General features: G+C 37.2%; 1 protein-coding gene across 1 annotated transcript in view; it reads left to right on the top strand.

The window, feature by feature from the left end:
• The window catches only part of LOC134802997 (glutamate decarboxylase), a 57,223-nt gene that overhangs the window by 18,075 nt on the left and 20,596 nt on the right, over positions 1-18,552 (top strand). The window contains exons 6-10 of the mRNA XM_063775726.1: positions 10,204-10,401; positions 11,298-11,416; positions 16,036-16,176; positions 17,394-17,504; positions 17,937-18,004. Of these exons, the coding sequence (XP_063631796.1) occupies positions 10,204-10,401; positions 11,298-11,416; positions 16,036-16,176; positions 17,394-17,504; positions 17,937-18,004 (637 nt within the window). The remainder of the gene's footprint in view (positions 1-10,203; positions 10,402-11,297; positions 11,417-16,035; positions 16,177-17,393; positions 17,505-17,936; positions 18,005-18,552) is intronic.

Genomic DNA, 18,552 nt, shown 5'->3' with positions numbered 1-18,552 from the left:
TTAATTTCGGTGCATATTAGTCTCTCTGTTTGTCGTGCTCCTTTTCGGTTGAAGAAAAGATTGCTAGGAAAGCCAATGAGGCGTAGTTTTTCCTCTTGATTGGGAGTAGATACTAGTGCCTGTGCCAATTTTTGGGATTATAAATTAAAAGTGTAAATATTCACTGTCTTGCTCTTGGCCAGTCACTGTTGACCTGGTGGTGACTGGTGGTGACGATCACTGATGGTGGTGGTTAATTTTGGGATTACGTTACCAAGCGAGCCCCTCACTTCCTGAAAGCCGTGGCAAAAAATGCCGCTAGGGATATGAATTTTGTTGATTGTAGAAACGAAGTATTTAGTAGTAGTATAACATTTTATAGTAGGTACACATCTTCCTCGCGTTATCCCGGCATTTTGCCACGGCTCAGAGGAGTCTGGGGTCCGCTTGGCAACTAATCCCGAGAATTGGCGTAGCGTAGGCACTAGTTTTTACGAAAGCGACTGCCATCTGACCTTCCAACCCAGAGGGTAAACTGTAAACTGGAATTAGTCCGGTTTCCTCACGATGTTTTCCTTCACCGAAAAGCGGCTAGTAAATATCAAATGATATTTCGTACATAAGTTTCGATAAACTCATTGGTACAAGCCGGGGTTCGAACCCGCGACCTTCGGATTGAAAGTCGCACGCTCTTACCGCTAGGCCACCAGCGCTTCTAGTACAAAACAAAAAAAATACCGGTATGCGATTCCTGCTTGAAATATCAATTCTGTTTGAACGGTCACGTACTATTGTAATTCCGTTTGCAACAAACAGCTATTAATTCCAGCATCCACGGAGGGGCCTTCCGCGCCGTTTGGCCACATGATTGCGCCTCAATAGCGGCAATTACATCTACACACACTTATTCAATACTGGGGTTTATAAGATTGTATTATTGGTGGTCGAGGATGGAGGAACTTGGCCGAAAGTTGCGAAATAAATTATTGAAGTAGTTTGGAAAATTGTTTAAGTAGGTAACTAGTTTTATTAAATCTTTTGGATTTTACATGATGACATAAAGTTCGTCTAAACTAAATCTACATCAATTTTCAGGCCAATTTGAACGTGAAGTGACGTTAATCCGATATTAGAATGGTTGACATCATATCAGTTAGCTGTTATTCGCGCGAGCGCCTCACTTTGTAACTAATATGATTCCCATATCATTCTAAATTTCGGATTGATGTTATTCTAGTTTACGTTCGAATTGCCCTGTTTGACGTCCTCATTATAAATGACATTGTGAAACTACGCTAAGTGTGCTACGCGTGCCCTAGCTTCAAATCTTCTTGCTGTTTTGCGGCCTATTCGAAGCTTAAACTTAACATCTTAACTTGGTGTACTACTGACATGATATATGTATGACTCATGAACAGACTCTAAAATCGCTTAAATGGAAACGGCTTTAAATATGCATTATAACGTAAAATATGATACAAAATTGACACAGGTACAGCCAAGTACAGCGTATGCTTAAGTATAGTTGAATCATCGAGAGCGTGGAATTGCATATGTAGTAGTATTGTTTGTTTACAGGCATTCTATATTTGAATTTTCTATTTTCTTGTACTATCAGCATACAACCACTACAAATGCAATTCCATCTTCTCGATAATTCAACTATACAATGCATTAAAATTGTGAAAGTTGAAATCAATATAAGGTTATCATAATAACCAAAAAAAGTAGCTATAAAAGGGAGTTACTCGTATGTCCATATCTTCAGATAACAGCACAAAGGACCGAACCCGCGGTCCATAGAACCAATCCACGAAGATCCATCATGGTAATCCTACTGGATGGGATGGGAGAGTAGGGTGACCACGAGAGGAATATTTAGCGGGATTTTTACATAAATACCAGTACAGGCTTTAAAATTATTTGATAAGATACGTTGCACGAATAATTTCGCGTTTGTATAAATCATAGGTTTAGTTTTGTTTACAAAAAATATCGTATAAAAATATTAAATTTTCATTTAACATTCATGATAGGTAACATTTAGTTTTAGGGCATCTGAGTACTTTTCCTGTTTAACAATTTGCGCCCTTTTACTTTTGGATATTGTGAAGGTATCTTGATTTGCTATTGAAATGATACCTATTACATACTCTCAGTGCAACAACTAATGCAAGAGTAGAAGTACGACAACCTAATATTATATCAACAAAGAATTGAGATGATTTTTTTTATATCTGAATGCCGCTTACTTGCATCATTGCTGGAGATACAAGAGGCTATATTACTTGTGCTTGGAGTTTTCCTCTCATCTACTCGAAGGTTAGCTGGAAGAGATCCCTTATAGGGATAAGTTCGCCTTTGTACTTCCATTACTGTAATTTATTTTTGTAAACCTGTGTTGTGTACAATAAAGTGATTACTACTACCTACTACTAATACCATCGTGGTACGTAAAAACCAGATCTATAATATGTACATTATTATTATTGGGGGTAGTTGTGGGCCTTTGAGTGACACTTCGACCAAGCTGTGATCTATTGTGACGGCCCTTTAAAGTTCACTACTAATGCCCGTTGAATCCAGGAAATTCCAGATTCTTTGGGCCGTAATGCTCTGTACCTCATAGAGTTCCAGTATATGTCGCCCTAGGTAGGTACTTCTTTTGGACATTATAGTGGTCCGCAGGAGCAGAGAATGTGCATAACAGTCTCCTCTGACTCCTGGCAGAACCTGCATGTCGCATCTTGTTTTTCCATAATATGTACATATCCTAGTAATCTATAAGATTTGGTACCCTAGCGATAGAGACAGGAAATGAACTATCCTGTTACAACACATAATGTGGCCACCCTATTCAATAGCGTAGTAATCCCGCGATTTGGGCACTCTTGTAAATCAAGGGGGCTCAGTGGCTTTAGCTTATTTATTGTTTTAAACACACAGACCGACAGTCATTGCCGAGGAGATGCTTTTCATTTACGTAATGATGATGGGATGGTTCCAATTGTCGAGGGTAAGATTTTTGGTAAATATATGTTTTTTTAAATGCGCGTTAAGATGCACTAAGCATTGCCCAGTAGAGTTTGCTGTTTAACGATAAGTTCTGTTATTGCTGACCTCTATTCGAGATTTTTTTTTTGGAGTATAATAGTTTTTTTTTAAATGGAAGGATTAGTTTTTTTTTACTATACATTATAAAATTTATTTAAAAAATGTGACCACGAAAGATCGATATCCTATAGTAGATTCGTGCTACAACTGCTACATTTTCCAGAGTGAACTCATCAATTTATTATTATTATTATTATATAATTATAGGCGAGCAGCTATTTAGCTGATGAGCCTATGTCACACAGTGTCCAGTACTATATAGTTCAAAGTTTGTAAAGTCATATCACATCAGTACTAGTAACATCAGTCTAACTTATTGTTTAAAAGCCACTTGTCCAATCTGTTTTTAAACACACTGACCGAAGGAGCAGTCACAACACTATCCGGTAAATTTATGATGAACATATCACTAAAAGCACACAAGTATTTCCGAACGCGCCCGCAACCACAGATATTTCTGAACGCACCACAACCGCTGACATTTCGCAACAATGGCGGCTGATTGGCGCGCCACGTGTCGATCATAACCTCAAAACATCAACGCCCTGGGCATTAGTTTAAACACACAATGGAATGTTCGGTGTATACTTGATTAGACAGGGTTAGCCATATAATGTTATTAACGATACGTGTAGGTACATACTACGCGATAGGAAGAAGCCAAACAATACATGTCATATATACTTATCTAAATAGACGTCATACTCATTTTAAATAGAATTCTTAACTCCATACCTCCATAGAGTCTGGCGACACAAAAATTTTTTTGCAAGAAATTAATAATACTAGAAGATCGGTTAAAAAGACCTCATGTTTCATGCCGTAGGGTCCCGGTGCGATCTAAAGCTATGCCACTGTTATCTGTTAATATTTTCCGATACCCAGGGGACAAGGGTGAGGCAAAAAAGAGACAGACACAAAAGGACCACTTTACAATTTTTTTTTTTATTTTTCTAGTATATATTTGCGCACAACGCGTCTATAACATATAAAGAATTTAAGTATGAGCCCTTTTTTACATAGCGTAGTTATAGTAGGTCTGAAAATACTTTTAAAGTATATGATAAACACAATAAAAGGTCCCAAATTTATTTATTTAATTAATTTGACGAAAATAATACCTATTACACAAAATCAAAATGCGTAGGACTCAAGTCTAATTGTATTCAAATTGTACTGTTTAACCCTTTAAACATTTTTAGATTTCATTAGCATTTCTTCTTATTATGTTTTTAAGAGCCGAGCTCTTGTCGGTGGAGCAATGTCCAACTCGTCCGGTCTTCTGCCAACTCCTTAACCTTCTGGTATGACTACCAATGAAATGCATAAACCAAACTCATAAGGGTTGATTGGTGAGTAAAGACTTTTTGGAAAAGCAATTCAACTTTTTATTTTGTCTTTTAATATAGGTGTAATACCTGTGTTGCGCAAAAAAACAAGAAAGAGAGAGAAAAACAGGAATAAATAAACCCTTCTGGACGTGCTGGTGTTGTGTGCCAAATAGCCAGTGTATGGGTTTGATTGAGGGCTGCCCCCGACGTTATCTGTCTACAAAAAGTGGCGTAATTTCCGCACAGACTTCGCAGACGTGTAGAGTAGGTATAGAATATTACCCTCCCCTCCCTTGCGGCAGTAGGTTATTTCCGTGGAGATTTCGCGGATGAGCCAACAATGGGCACATGATGATAAGATAGGTTTATGATTTTGTTATGAAGTTTCTTATCTGACTTTTAAAAGGGCAAGGGTCTTGTTTTTCTTTTTTTTTCGATTGTGATGTAATAGGTAATATAGCAGTTTTTGGATCTTTATTGTTTTTGTTTCCATTTGAAATGGATCAAACTGTAACTTTCAACCAAATAAGTATCTGCGTTCTCAGATTTATTCTAATTTATGAATTCTATATATTTACCATTCTAATTTAATAAGGTAAAAATCCATTCGATGTTATAGAAATAGCATTTTTTACTTATTCCCTCGGCTATCTTCTCAATACCTACCAATCTTGATTTTATCTAGTGTCTCAAATCATTACTTAATATAAAAAAGATTATAATATAACCAAGATGATAAAATATTCCATCGTATTATAAATTATAATGTCACAATGCACTATTATTTTAAGTATCAATTTTGGCTAAACCGCTATCTATAGACCCGACACTGAAGCACTCTCATGGGACGACCTTTTTATTATGTATCTTTTATCTTACTCACACTTTCCGTGGGGGCTTGAAAACAGAGAGTCTTCTTAAAATATGTCTTTTGAATTGTCGTGCCATCGTAAATTTTATGATGATAGACTTATATTTATGTTTAAATTAAATTAAAATTGAAAAAAAATTAAGACAGATCTTTTTTCTTTTAATTAAAAAATTTGTAGTCTCGTTTTTGTAGGTGTCTGCCTGATAAAAAAATAATGTATGTCTAATGTAATAATCTCCTTATTTTTCATTTTATTTTGTGGTTTTTCGATACTGCTAAAGGAAATTTACTGTGATTGATCGCCTGGTGATTTATTATATGATAGATTTAATTATTTTAATTTTTTCCCTTTGGCATCAGATTTTTTGTAACTTTTTTAAAGAGTTGAAACAAAGTATCTTTTTAAAATAATAACATTTTCGTCGATATATAATTAATCGCAAAGATTTACATATTTATAAACCTGTGTGAAACGAGTTTGTGTTTAAAAAATCACTAAGAAAAATCTACGATAGAAAGAGGATCACGAACGTGGTAATACTAATAAGGTAAAAGTTATTTTTTTTTAAATCACGGTATGATTAACTTATTGGTACATTAGATGAAGATTATTACATTCTAATGCTAAATTTAAAAAAAAATATCACACAGACAGTCACTCCCCTCCGCAACTAATTTGAATTCCTAAACCAAATTCGATTTAATTCTGTTTACTCGCATGTGCGGCGCGATAAACCGTCCCCTGGGTGACTCCTCCAGGGGACGTGAGCCAGGGGACTCCATCGTTTGACACTTTTAGCCCTGGAGGGAGAATTAGAGGCATATTCAGTGGCAGTTTAGATTTGATTAACATATGCTACTTACTTGTTACCAGTGGTTGTTTAGGTCTTTTACGCTTCTAATTGATTTAGAGTAATTTACCTATTTATTGGGTGAGGTAAAATATATATTTTAACAAGTAAAACAAAAAAGGGGCCCTTTCGATTTATATTAAAAAAAAAACATGTAATCACTTATTTTTGGAAAAAAAAATTACATTACACATGAGATTGTTTTTATAAACTTAATTTTATATTCAAATGGTCGTCTTTGTTTTCCATTATTTCTGAGATTCTACATTAAAAGTAAGTAAAAACATATATGTAAACATTAAAAAAAAAAAATTTTGGTATATTTCGTATCTTTAAAGACAAAAGTGATCCCATACGAACACTCTAAATACTATAAGTACTTGTACATGAACATGTACATGTACTGGCCGCAGTACCGTAGTCAGTACTAATTTGACTAAAATTAATAACAAAAGCACCCCCATAATTCCACCATTACGTCCATCAAAGTATTATCCGTGCCCAAAAGCCGAAAGCTAATGGAGGCGCTTGGAGCGCGCGAGTAATCCTGCCAGACGCGAATAACACAGGTGTTGCCAGTGCGGAATAATCTGCAGGGTAATGCAGGGTTGCCACTATGAACTAATAATTTTTAGAAGAAGAAGAAGAAGACATTTTCCCAAATGTGCAAATTATATTAAAGTTAGACCAAGAAAAGTCTGCAGCGATTTAGATAGCCCACACAGTGCAAGTGTTATTTTAAACGTCAAACTTCTATGAAATTATGACGTCTCTGCGTGGGCTATCAAAATCGCTGCAGACTTTTCTTGATCTAACTCTAATCGCAATGTTTTGTTTAAGACTGGGTTGATCGTTCAGTGGCACCTTCATTAGGGGAATTGTGTAATAAAGTAATTAATTTCTGTAGAAATCGTATATTAATATTTTTGTCCTACTGATTCCTCAGCGAATTTTCAAGCGTACTCGTATAGTCTGACAAGAAATTGTAGAAAATTATTAATTATTGAATTACTTCCTACGTAACTGTCACATTTTTGACGTAAAATGCTTAAACGTGGCAACAATTTAAAATGGATTTTTTTTGTTCCATTTTATTTAATTTCTTCTATTTTTTTTGAATAATTTTACGGTTTAGACTCGCTTGTTTTTAGTCACTCGCGCGACATGTTTCGGAGAGCCTAGGTCTCCTTTCTCAAGCACTAACAGCGCGAGCAGCGTTCACGACGGCCGTGTATCGCGTACTGCTTTCTTCTTCTATTTTATGTCGCACACTTGCCTTCAGTTACGGTTTTGACATTATGATAGTAATAATACGGCTCCAGGAGGTCGATTCTAATGTACCAATCTGTTATGATTTTGATCTGGTTTTAATAGGACCGTGTCCCCCGTCTTGGCGATTGGCGCGCATCTCATGCACGACTTTCCCTCATTTCGTATGCATCAATCAAGAATGGGCGACAGGTCGTGTCAAAACCAGTTCAAAAAACTAATTATTAAATTGGAATCTGTATCCATGCTATTTATTTGCTTCCGTATCGTATATATTATATATGCTACAATATCCAGTCATTGATTTGATAGGCTATGGATTGAATTGATTGAATATTCGTTTTGATGTAATGATGATGACTATGCAAAAAATATAAAGACATTGACTCTACCGACGATAAGCAGGTGTGTCAGATTAAATGAAAAAAAATGTCACGTTATTAACTATTTTTTTAGTATGTAAGTAGTAGGTAGTAGCCTACATATATTACTATTATTAATGTATAAACGTTTTCTTAATTTACATTTTATTTTCAAGGTTAATTCCTAGTTCGTCCATTCAAAAAGTCTCAATAAAGATAACCCATTCAATACTGAACTACATATTACCTTCTGCTCTTCACAACCCTAGTTAGTGACAACCCTAGCCCCAGAGGTCGGGGGCTGGCCGCATGTTGGAATTCGGGGCTGCTTGATTAAAAAATGCCTCGACATTTTCCAATTTAAATAGTTTGAATAGCACACAGGAGGGTTAATATATTTTTCTTCCTCTCCAGTTGTAAGACATATTTAACATATTTTATCATTTTAGTTTTTGATTTTATAAAAAATGGCGTAATCAATTTTATTTGGTGTTATCTTAAATTGGGAACCCAATATATTTGAATGTAAATTAAAGAAAGTATACATACAACTTAAAAATATTTTTACTGTGGTATTAAGAACAAATGATGGTTAGTAGAAAGTTACCTATTGGAAAAAATAAATGTGAGTCCTGAACGAAATTTCTAGAACGATATATTTGAAAATAAATAACTATATTTATGAATTCAACTGGAATATATGTATTTTTCAAATTTATGGTAATTAATGAATTATTGGTAAACTGCAAATTGCCCAATAGATTAGGTACACCCTTCAGTCAGCTAAATTACTAATGATGTGTTTTAAGATGACATTTGACATTAAAATAAAATGGAAGTAAATAAATCCATATTAAATTGTTGCCATGTTTAAGAATTTTACCTTAAAAATGTGACAGTTACGTAGGAAGTGGCGCCCTCAATAATTTTCTACAATTTCTAGTCGGACTCTAGGTACTGGGACAGTGACGAGTTAGAGTGTTTTAATTCAATATTTTAGTGTTTACGCACCTCTATTGGCTCTATCATTATGTTTACTCCTAAATATTTCAACAAATACTTATTTTACTCATAAATGAACATCATGATAGCTCCAAAGATTAATATCGTTATATTTCAGTCATAAAATCAGGCTATAAAAATTGATTTACCCCATAAAAGACGTCCGCGGCAGACGCGCCGTGATAAAGCACCCGTAATGGCCTCCCGTTAAAATGGACAAGATGGCGGCCAAAATGGGCCAGGCTAATGACGGATTTAAGGAGGATTTAACTTGTAAATAAAGCAATTCTGTCGTAATGGGTATTATCTTTAACATAATGAGACAGAGGTAGAGGTAATTTCGTAAGAGAGGTGTAATAAAAAATGTTTTCTAGATGCGGTTCCTGGTTCATTTTGTTGAGCTGACGTGATTAGAATTAGAGATAGGATAGGTATTACTAATTACGTATAGATTCATGTTAGTGTCGTGGTGTCGTATCGGAATGCTTTGTTTGCAACTAGCGATCCGCCCCGGCTTCGCATGGGTAAATCTTAACAAAGAATCCCTCTATTGATATGTGAACACCGCAAAAAGTTATTGAGTTTATCGCGAACATATTATTTTAAACAGACAGACGCGGCGGGCGGCTGTGTTTTATTTATGTATAAGGTGTATGATATTCTCTCTACTCTCTCTAGGTTGAACATTCCATTAAAATGAAAATATTGAAAGTAAGTAAATCCGTGGTCTCTGCCTACCCTTCCGGTAAATAGGCGTGATTATATGTATGTATGACAGTAAGTACAACTTGCAATTTTATATCACAAAGCCACAAAATGACTGCTGCTGTTTTTTTAAATGTATGATCGATGGATCCAAGAACCAGCCCCACGTATTAAAAGTGAAAGAACCTCAAAACAGAACTACATCCGGCATTCCTGTACCGGACACAATCGCGGTGTAATGGCGCCTGCTATTACTTCCGGTCGGGCCGGGGACCGCGAAATTGTTGGGGGACTTCGAACGGGATAGTGTTTGGAAATTGTTGATTGTTTTTTCTAAACTATTCTTTTTCCACACATTTCAATTCTTCTGGTGAAATCGTGGGTAAATATAATTTAATTTACATAGATGTTTCGCATATTGTATATAAGGGATATTCAAACCTTGTAAATAAGGCTAGCCACCGAAATGTTAGTGGGAATTCGCATATTTTGAGTCTAAATTTGAAAAATTTACTCGTTTTTGCGAGACTGCACTATTTACGAGTCTTAAGTCCCGAATTAAGCCTTTTATTGACTGTTCTTTAAACTCAACTCAAAAGAACTCGGGCTTCTGAATAAAGACCCCGTCAACAATTTTGTGGGTTGCATCTAACCGATATGAATCTTACATGAAGACAATCTATTTTAAAGTTTCCTCAAAACTTCTTCCTTGTCCTCAGGCCACCCCCACTTCTTCAACCAGCTGTCCTGCGGGCTGGACATCATCTCGCTGGCCGGCGAGTGGCTGACGGCCGCCGCCAACACCAACATGTTCACCTACGAGATAGCTCCCGTCTTCATCCTCATGGAGAACGTGGTGCTCGAGAAGATGAGAGCCATGATCGGGTGGAGCGATGGTGACTCCATCCTGGCTCCTGGTAAGTACAATCGGGGACGTTCCCGGTGAACCACTTCAGAATTTGTTTACCTCGATCCTTACGAGGAAGCTAAACTCCGCCTCCAATAGAGACAACTAATTACGATGCATTTAAAAACAGGTAATGAGACAAACAATAGGTGTAATAGTAAGGACAGTTTATTAGACGACCGGTCTGGCCTAGTGGGTAGTGACCCTGCCTGCGAAGCCGATGGTCCTGGGTTCGAATCCCAGTAAGGGCATTTATTTGTGTGATGAACACTAATATTTGTTCCTGAGTCATGGGTGTTTTCTATGTATATAAGTATGTATTTATCTATATAAGTATGTATATCGTCGCCTAGCACCCATAGTACAAGCTTTGCTTAGTTTGGGGCTAGGTTGATCTGTGTAAGATGTCCCCAATATTTTATTTATTATTATTTATTATTATTTATTAGTTGTTGTTGTTTAGGCTAAACTTCGCCTCCCCATAAAGATAACCAATTAGGATGCATTTAATTCCTTATCTTAATTTGTAAATGCTGGTCGTCACAAAGACAATGAACGGCAATAAACTTTACCTGAGCTAACCTTTTTTTTTCAACACCCACATTTTTAAGTGCCATGCTATTGGTCATCACTTTTATGATATCGCCTGACCGTCTGCAAGACGTTTAAACGATGTTTGTCCTTAAGCCCATTTTCGAAAAGTTAAGTGGGAAGAGCTGTATTACCACTTTCTTCGAATCTTTTGCAATTTACCCTTGAGCTTCATAATTGAGATTTTACGTTAATGTTTCATTCAATACTTAGATTAAAAATAAGTGACGAACTTGAGTACCTACGTTATCCTTTGTAACAGATTTCATCAAGTCAGTGAGCGGTAATAGTTTACTAAATGTTTTATGTTCACAGGTGGTTCCGTGTCCAACCTGTACGCATTCCTGGCAGCCAGACACAACATGTTCCCGCAGTACAAGGAGAAGGGACTTTCTAGCATTCCTGGACATCTCGTCATGTTCACCTCGGACCAGGTATGGTATGGTAAACGTACGAAACAGCACATACGCTTCAGTTTTAACAAGAAAGTTAATTAAAGCAACATATATTCTTTAAAGAGAAGGAGATTCTTTGGAGAGAGATTGGAGAGACGTATGCCCAACGGTGGGCGAACACACGCTGAAGAAGAAGAGAGGAGATATTCTTTAAAATGCAGGGGCTTATCACTACATTGTTTGATAATGTTGCGCCACATTTAATGTTTGCTATCGCCCAAGTTTGCTCGACATGTCTAATAACCAGTGATCGTTAATTTTCCAGCAATTTTGGTGCATCATTGTTGGTTAAAAGCATCTGTATGCTAGGTGGAATAGATAATTAGGGTTAATAACAGTAATATTAACCTTAACCAATCCTCTCCCTAGAATTTTTTTTAAAGAAAATCCTTTTTTTTTACTATGCTGCACCAAAATTGCTGGAAAATTAACGATCACTGCTAATAACATCGCATGGCACTTTTTTTTACCTGTCGTCAGCCATAGATTTATAAGGCACAGATTGAGTGTTGTTGAATGTACATCCTTAGTGAAGCCATTTCAAGTGCGACGTCACGTCGCGCTCGTGTCACCGTGCTCAATCGGACCTGGCAGTACTCAAGGTCACGTCGGTTTGTGTACACCTCCCGTTTAAAAATCAAAAACACAAGAAAAATGGTTGTTTGCGCATTGAATGGGTGTCACAACGCATCATATCATAAAAACAAACCGACTTACATTACATTTCACGCGTAAGTATAGAGTTTAATGTGATATTTTTACGTAATCGTAACTACAAAAATCCAATGTTTCGTCAGCCGCCATTTCTTATAAATGTTGCCAGTGTATTGAATATTTTTTCATCAAAATGGGACATGACGTTTACATTCTAAAATGAATACGCTTAATTGAAGTTCCTTGTATAATTGTATAAAAATTATATATTTTTAAATATTTCATTATATTATTTCAAATTATGTAGTCATTTTATGCACATTTTAAATAAAAAATTGTAAAAATGTATATATTTTTTTATTTAAACCTTATTTTACAAACGACAGAAATGCAAAAAATCCTTAAATAAACATAAAAAGCTTTTGCTATTAAATCTACACACAAATAATTAATAACCAAGTGTTAAGGATGTTGTTAAATCCCCCACTTTGAGGGAAATATCTATATACTGGCAACACGTTTTTGTATATGTGTGTGTGTTGCTGAGCGTAAAACACGAGCCTCCCACGCACACATCGATCGTGTTTCGGCTTCACTTTTGGCAGGTTGGCCGTATGGGGACTATCTGTCTATCCGTTATTAGTCTGAGTCGTCAGCCATATGGATGAAGATGAAACATTTTGCCTGCCATTTTGCTAATTGGCGCGTGACGTTGCCAGACATGTCCAGCAAAATTTGACAACAATCCCCACGATTCGATATCGCTGGTGACATTAGGTGCGCCGAGGGCCAAGGGACTCCGCTTGACACATTTTTGAAACATGGTGGTACTGGTGCTCGACGCGGTCCCAGTACATGTCATCTTGAAACTTAAGTCATTGTCAATAGAGGTGACAGCAGGGTGTCATCTATTGGGCATTAGCATGTCGAGCACTAGTACCACCACTTTAATGTTAACGTTCATCGCGGAACATTTAGCGCTAAACAAAGCCAGGCAGTGTTATGGGCATTTCTCAGGAGGGCCATTTTTACGTGTCCGGGGCAATAAATGATTGAATTTACTGTTCAATAAATCTGAATTAATTTAGGCATGATCTTCAGCCTATATTCTGTCTGGGACACTATCAAATTATTTATTTATTATTTATATAATACAAGAAAATAAAATTCAAATGACAAAAATGATATTTAATTACACAAACGGGTCTACCGCGATATAATTTCATTGTTTTTACCTTTAATTCCGACGTTTCAGCTGAGTTGCACCAGCTGTGGTCACGGAAAGCGGAGGAGGTGGTGTGTGGTCATGTGTCTTTCCGTGTCCACAGCTGGTGCAACTCAGCTGAAACGTCGGAATTAAAGGTAAAAACAATGAAATTATATCGCGGTAGACCCGTTTGTGTAATTAAATATGTGTACAAAAGGCGAGAGTTTAAAGTGTTATATGACAAAAATGATGTTCGGTGGGAGTGTCCCGCACCCAGATTTTATGAAACAAAAAATTATAACTCAAGATGAGGCGATTAGATCGCAGTTATTATGGGTATTCATGTATAAGGTATTAGTTAACTTATCATATTCTTTATATCACAATAATGTGTTTGCTCAACTCATTGAATAAAACCAAATTTACGATGTGTCCCGGGCTAGTGCCTGATTTCGGTGTAATTTGCAAAACATGTCGGTACTCCTTCAAAGTTGTAAGTCAGGAACTCAGTGTCTCAAACATAGTATGCTTTAGTTGTGCCTTACCCGTTGAATAAAATAGAGGTACAGTCACAGTATAATAAAGTGATTTTTTAAAGGTTGTTCCGTCCTTCGGTGGGTTTGGTTCTAAGTTTTTTTGAGATCGGTGGTGCAATTTACTCCGAAAGTTTTAGTGCATTTATCGTTATGCAAGTGATTAAGAAATCCTCGAAAGTACGTAAATCCATTATTATTACATCTCCTCTGTATCACACATGCTATTTCTGTAATTGCTAAAAAGCGATTAACTTTGACATCGCTGGTGTTGATTTCCTTGGTTTCGGTGGATTTTTTGACCACCGATATCAAAAAAGTGATCACTGAATTCAAATCCTGCTTTGTAAACTAGTTTGTTGTACTAATTTATTACACCTGAAAAGTGCAAGATACGTTGTATAAACGTAAAATTATGTTTGTAAGTAAATTAAGTCATAATAGGTACAAAAATCACCAGTTTACTGTGAGTAGTTTTTTAAACCAGACGTGTGTTGAAATTTGTAGACCCAATGTTTCTTTCTCTGTCTTGATATTCTCTTCAAACCAATGAAGTAAAGTATGTTAACTGTCCTCTGTATCACCTGAAGCCCTAGACCTCGATACCTTTCAACGTGTCAGCCATGTTAAATGCCACCAAGGAGGAGTTTTGGCCGAAGGGTGTCAAGTTCCGGCGGTTCCGCGGCCGGCTCCCTGACACTGCGGGGTTGCGAACTGCATCGCAGCCATAATTGTGTTTTTAGTTTTAAGATATATTTTGTAATAATATATTGTATGCTAGTTTTAAGGTATTTATCTATGGGCCAATAGTTGCCTGAAAATAAATGTTTTCATTTCATTTCATTTCAAATGAATGCAGTCAATTAGATCCCACTTCTTTTAAAATAACTTGTGTATGTAAGTACTATGCAAGGTGCACCCAAGGGACGGGATGTTCAGAACAAGGGATTAAAAATAAAGTGGCCTTCTAATATCGAGCGTACCTTACTGATCGATATTTCTAAAGGATAGCCATAGACACAAATTGAACATAGCAAATGTTTTAACAATCCTCAATGTCTTATGTCTTTATGTCTAAATATAGGAGTTACAATTTAGCTCAAGTGTTTGAGGGTGCTGGAGATCATAATTAATAGGTAATTAGATCTTCAAGCATTAGTCGACCACTTCAAATAGTTTTACATTGATGGAGTTCACGCTTTAAAACTCTGTTATTCAAAAATACTTATTTTCCGTATTGCATCACATTGCGCAGCGTAGGACGTCCACCCACAAGATGGACAGACGACCTTGTTAAGGCCGCCGGAGGACGCCGGATGCGGGTCGCTTCCAACCGGTACGAATGTAGGTCCAAGGGGGAGGCCTATGTTCAGCAGTGGACGTCTTATGGCTGAGATGATGATGATGATGATGATCACATTGCTTTATAAGTGCATTAAATATTTTTTGAGCATTGAACACCACTCAAAAGTTTCTTGTTTATCGAGTGTGTGTAACATAAGTTTCTTTTTGATGCGTGTGCGGTCGGATTGTGTGAAATAAACATCTTCTCCTTCATGGCACTAATGTGCGAATTTGTGGTCGACATGTCTGAAACTGTTCCAGGACCATACATCGCCCTATTATATCTTCTTCTTCTTCATTTGCCATGCCCTAACGGACGTCGGCGACCACCTTTGCCATCTCTCTCCTGCTCTTAGCCCTATTATATGAGGACAGTTAAATAGTGTGGGATATCTTCTAGAGATGTCGTTTTACAAGCCGTAATTAGGTTATTTTAAAATCTTGGGTCTATATCTATTAAATTCATGTAAGCTTTCGAGATCATTAGCCTTGTTACATCGCTTATAATCAAATATGATTAAAATGTAATATAATTGAGATATAAAATTGAAATGTGATTTTTGTGTATGTATTATTGAATTCGGTGACGCCAATTGATTTCAGTGCCTGCACATGATTTCGGTGTTTTTTAAATCTCAAATATCTTAAAAACTATAAGGTTCTAATGGAGGCCTCCACTACCAATATTTTTTATATTAAGGCTAGATTTTAGGAAATAAAGTCGCATATCAAATAAGTTAAAAAAAATTTGGCACCGAAGTCAGGTACCGAAGGTCATCTCTGAGAATCGCCCTTATCCTCATTTTTGTAAAATGACCATATCCAGCGTCGTATTAATTGATTACTTTAAATTGCCCCAGTGCCACTACTCCGTGAAATCCTGCGCGTCGGTCTGCGGCCTCGGCACGGACTACTGCATCTCCGTGCCATCTGACGAGCGCGGGCGCATGATCCCGGCCGAGCTGGAGCGGCGCGTGCGCGAACACAAGGACAAGGGGAACGTAAGTATATTTAGCTAACAAAACCGGGCAAGTGCGAGTTGGACTCGCACACGAAGGGTTCCGTACCATTACGCAGAAATCGGCAAAAAAATCACGTTTGTTGTAAGGGAGCCCCACTTGAATATTTTGTTTTTAGTATTTGTTGTTCTAGCGGCAACAGGAATACATCATCTGTGAAAATTTCAACAACTAGCTATCACGGTTCATGAGATACAGCCTGGCCCCAATTTCACATCGGTGACAGGTGCGACGAATTGTAAAATCACTGTTGCTGACGTCACAGGCATCCATGGGCTACGATTACCACTTACCATCGGGCGGGCCGTACTCCTGTTTGCCACCATCATTGTATTATTTAAAAAAACTTTATTATATCGGATAAAAACAGATATTTCTCCTGCGAAGTTTCTGACAATTGTCAAAGATTTAGAAGAATTGTAGGTAATTCTTGACAGGTAATGAGTTATATGTCGGAATTTCGTGACAATTGTAGTGTTTCTTGTGACAATTGTCATAAACTTAGCAAGAGAAATATCTGTTTTTTTCCGATATCATAAAGTTTTTTTTAATAATACAATGATGGTGGCAAACAGGAATACGGCCCGCCCGATGGTAAGCGGTAACCGTAGCCCATGGATGCCTGTGACGTCAGCAACAGTGATTTTACAATTCGTCGCACCTGTCACGTTGGTGAAACAGGGGCCTGGTGACAGACAGATGGACGGACAGACGGACAGCGGAGTCTTTGTAATAGTTTTTCTCTTTGGGTACGGAACCCTAAAAAGAAAGGGATAGATATTAAAACAATAAGGCCAAAGAGCCCGAGCAGGATTTTGCTAGCCCGGAATTACTTGAGTTGATTCAGATAGGAGGTACAAATCATGCTGATCGCTTGAGTTGGCCAAAGGGTACCATGCCTTTAAGACATATTCCATATAAGGTAAACGTACTAGTGCTCGACATGCTAATGCCCAATAGATGACACCTTGCTGTCACCTCTATTGACAATGACTTAAGTTTCAAGATGACATGTAAGTACTGGGACCGCGTCGAGCACCAGTACGTTTACCTCTTACCTACTCGAGAATATTAGGGCCACACTGTTAAAATTTGAAAATCGTGTCTTTCCTTCCACCTTCCATCCCGTTTTACCGTAGGTACTCTCCAGTTCATTGACGCCATGACATGTTTGCTTTATAATGTTTGTTTTCGAATAGGTGCCGTTCTTCGTGAACGCAACATCAGGGACCACCGTGCTGGGTGCTTTCGACCCACTGCCCGAGATCGCAGACATCTGCCAGAAATACAATATGTGGATGCACGTTGATGTAAGTACCTACCTTCATACACATCTCGTAATAATTTATTTACATTTTACCAATCAAGATCTGTATGTATATGTAAGCCATCTTGCAATGATGCTCTCCTAGTCTAGGCGGTAGTGACCCTGCCTACGAATCAAGAGGTTAGCATCAATGATATAAATAAATATTATAGCACATTTTTACACAAATTGACTAAGCCCCACGGTAAGCTCAAGAAGGTTAGTGTTATGGGTACTCAGACAAAGATATATACATATTTAAATACATAGAAAACAACCATGACTCAGGAACAAATATTTGTACTGGTCAGCACACAAATAAATGCCCTTACCGGGATTCGAACCCAGGACTATAGGGACAGAGTCACTGCCGACTAGGCCAGACCGTTCGTCAATGTAAAAAAACATGCATATTTAACTCACGTCTTGTCCACAGGCTGCCTGGGGCGGCGGCCTGCTGTTCTCCAAGAAGTACCGCCATCCGCGTCTCACTGGCATTGAGAGGTTTGATTTTTCTTCAATTGATTCAATTGAATAGAAGTAATTTTTAATTGACACCGGATTTCATTGACACCGTGCATTGAAAGAGACGTCCCTATAAGGTTCCGTTTTTTCCTTTTGAAACATTATCTTCACTTAAATAAATGTGCCCATCGTGCCTATCTGTGCCGGTAATTTTAAAAAACCCACTATCTGGCTAGATAATTATTGACCCAAAACATTCTCGACATAATCATATTATCTACATAATCATATTATCTCCGAGAAGAAGTCGTTTACCGTAAAATGGGGTGAGTAGGTGCAAAACTGACATTCAAACCTCGATAACATTTTATTTTTACATTATGCAAACTGAATGGTGTATATATTAAGTGTTCCGGACGTTTGTATTTTAGTTTTTATTTTATTTTGGGTAGTTCTATTTCATAACTTTGACGATAAACAGGAAATCCCACCTCACCCCGTAGTCCCTTGTACTTCGGGTGAGTTGGATTTTCATACAAAGGTGATTTCGGAAGATTGTTGGGTCGATTTTTTTTTATTATGAGTAT

This window comes from Cydia splendana, chromosome 25, assembly GCF_910591565.1.
Source record: "Cydia splendana chromosome 25, ilCydSple1.2, whole genome shotgun sequence".
In the NCBI taxonomy this organism is placed as follows: domain Eukaryota; kingdom Metazoa; phylum Arthropoda; class Insecta; order Lepidoptera; family Tortricidae; genus Cydia; species Cydia splendana.
The sequence above is the reverse complement of the archived record's forward strand: the minus strand, read 5'-3'. Positions and strand labels throughout refer to the sequence as shown.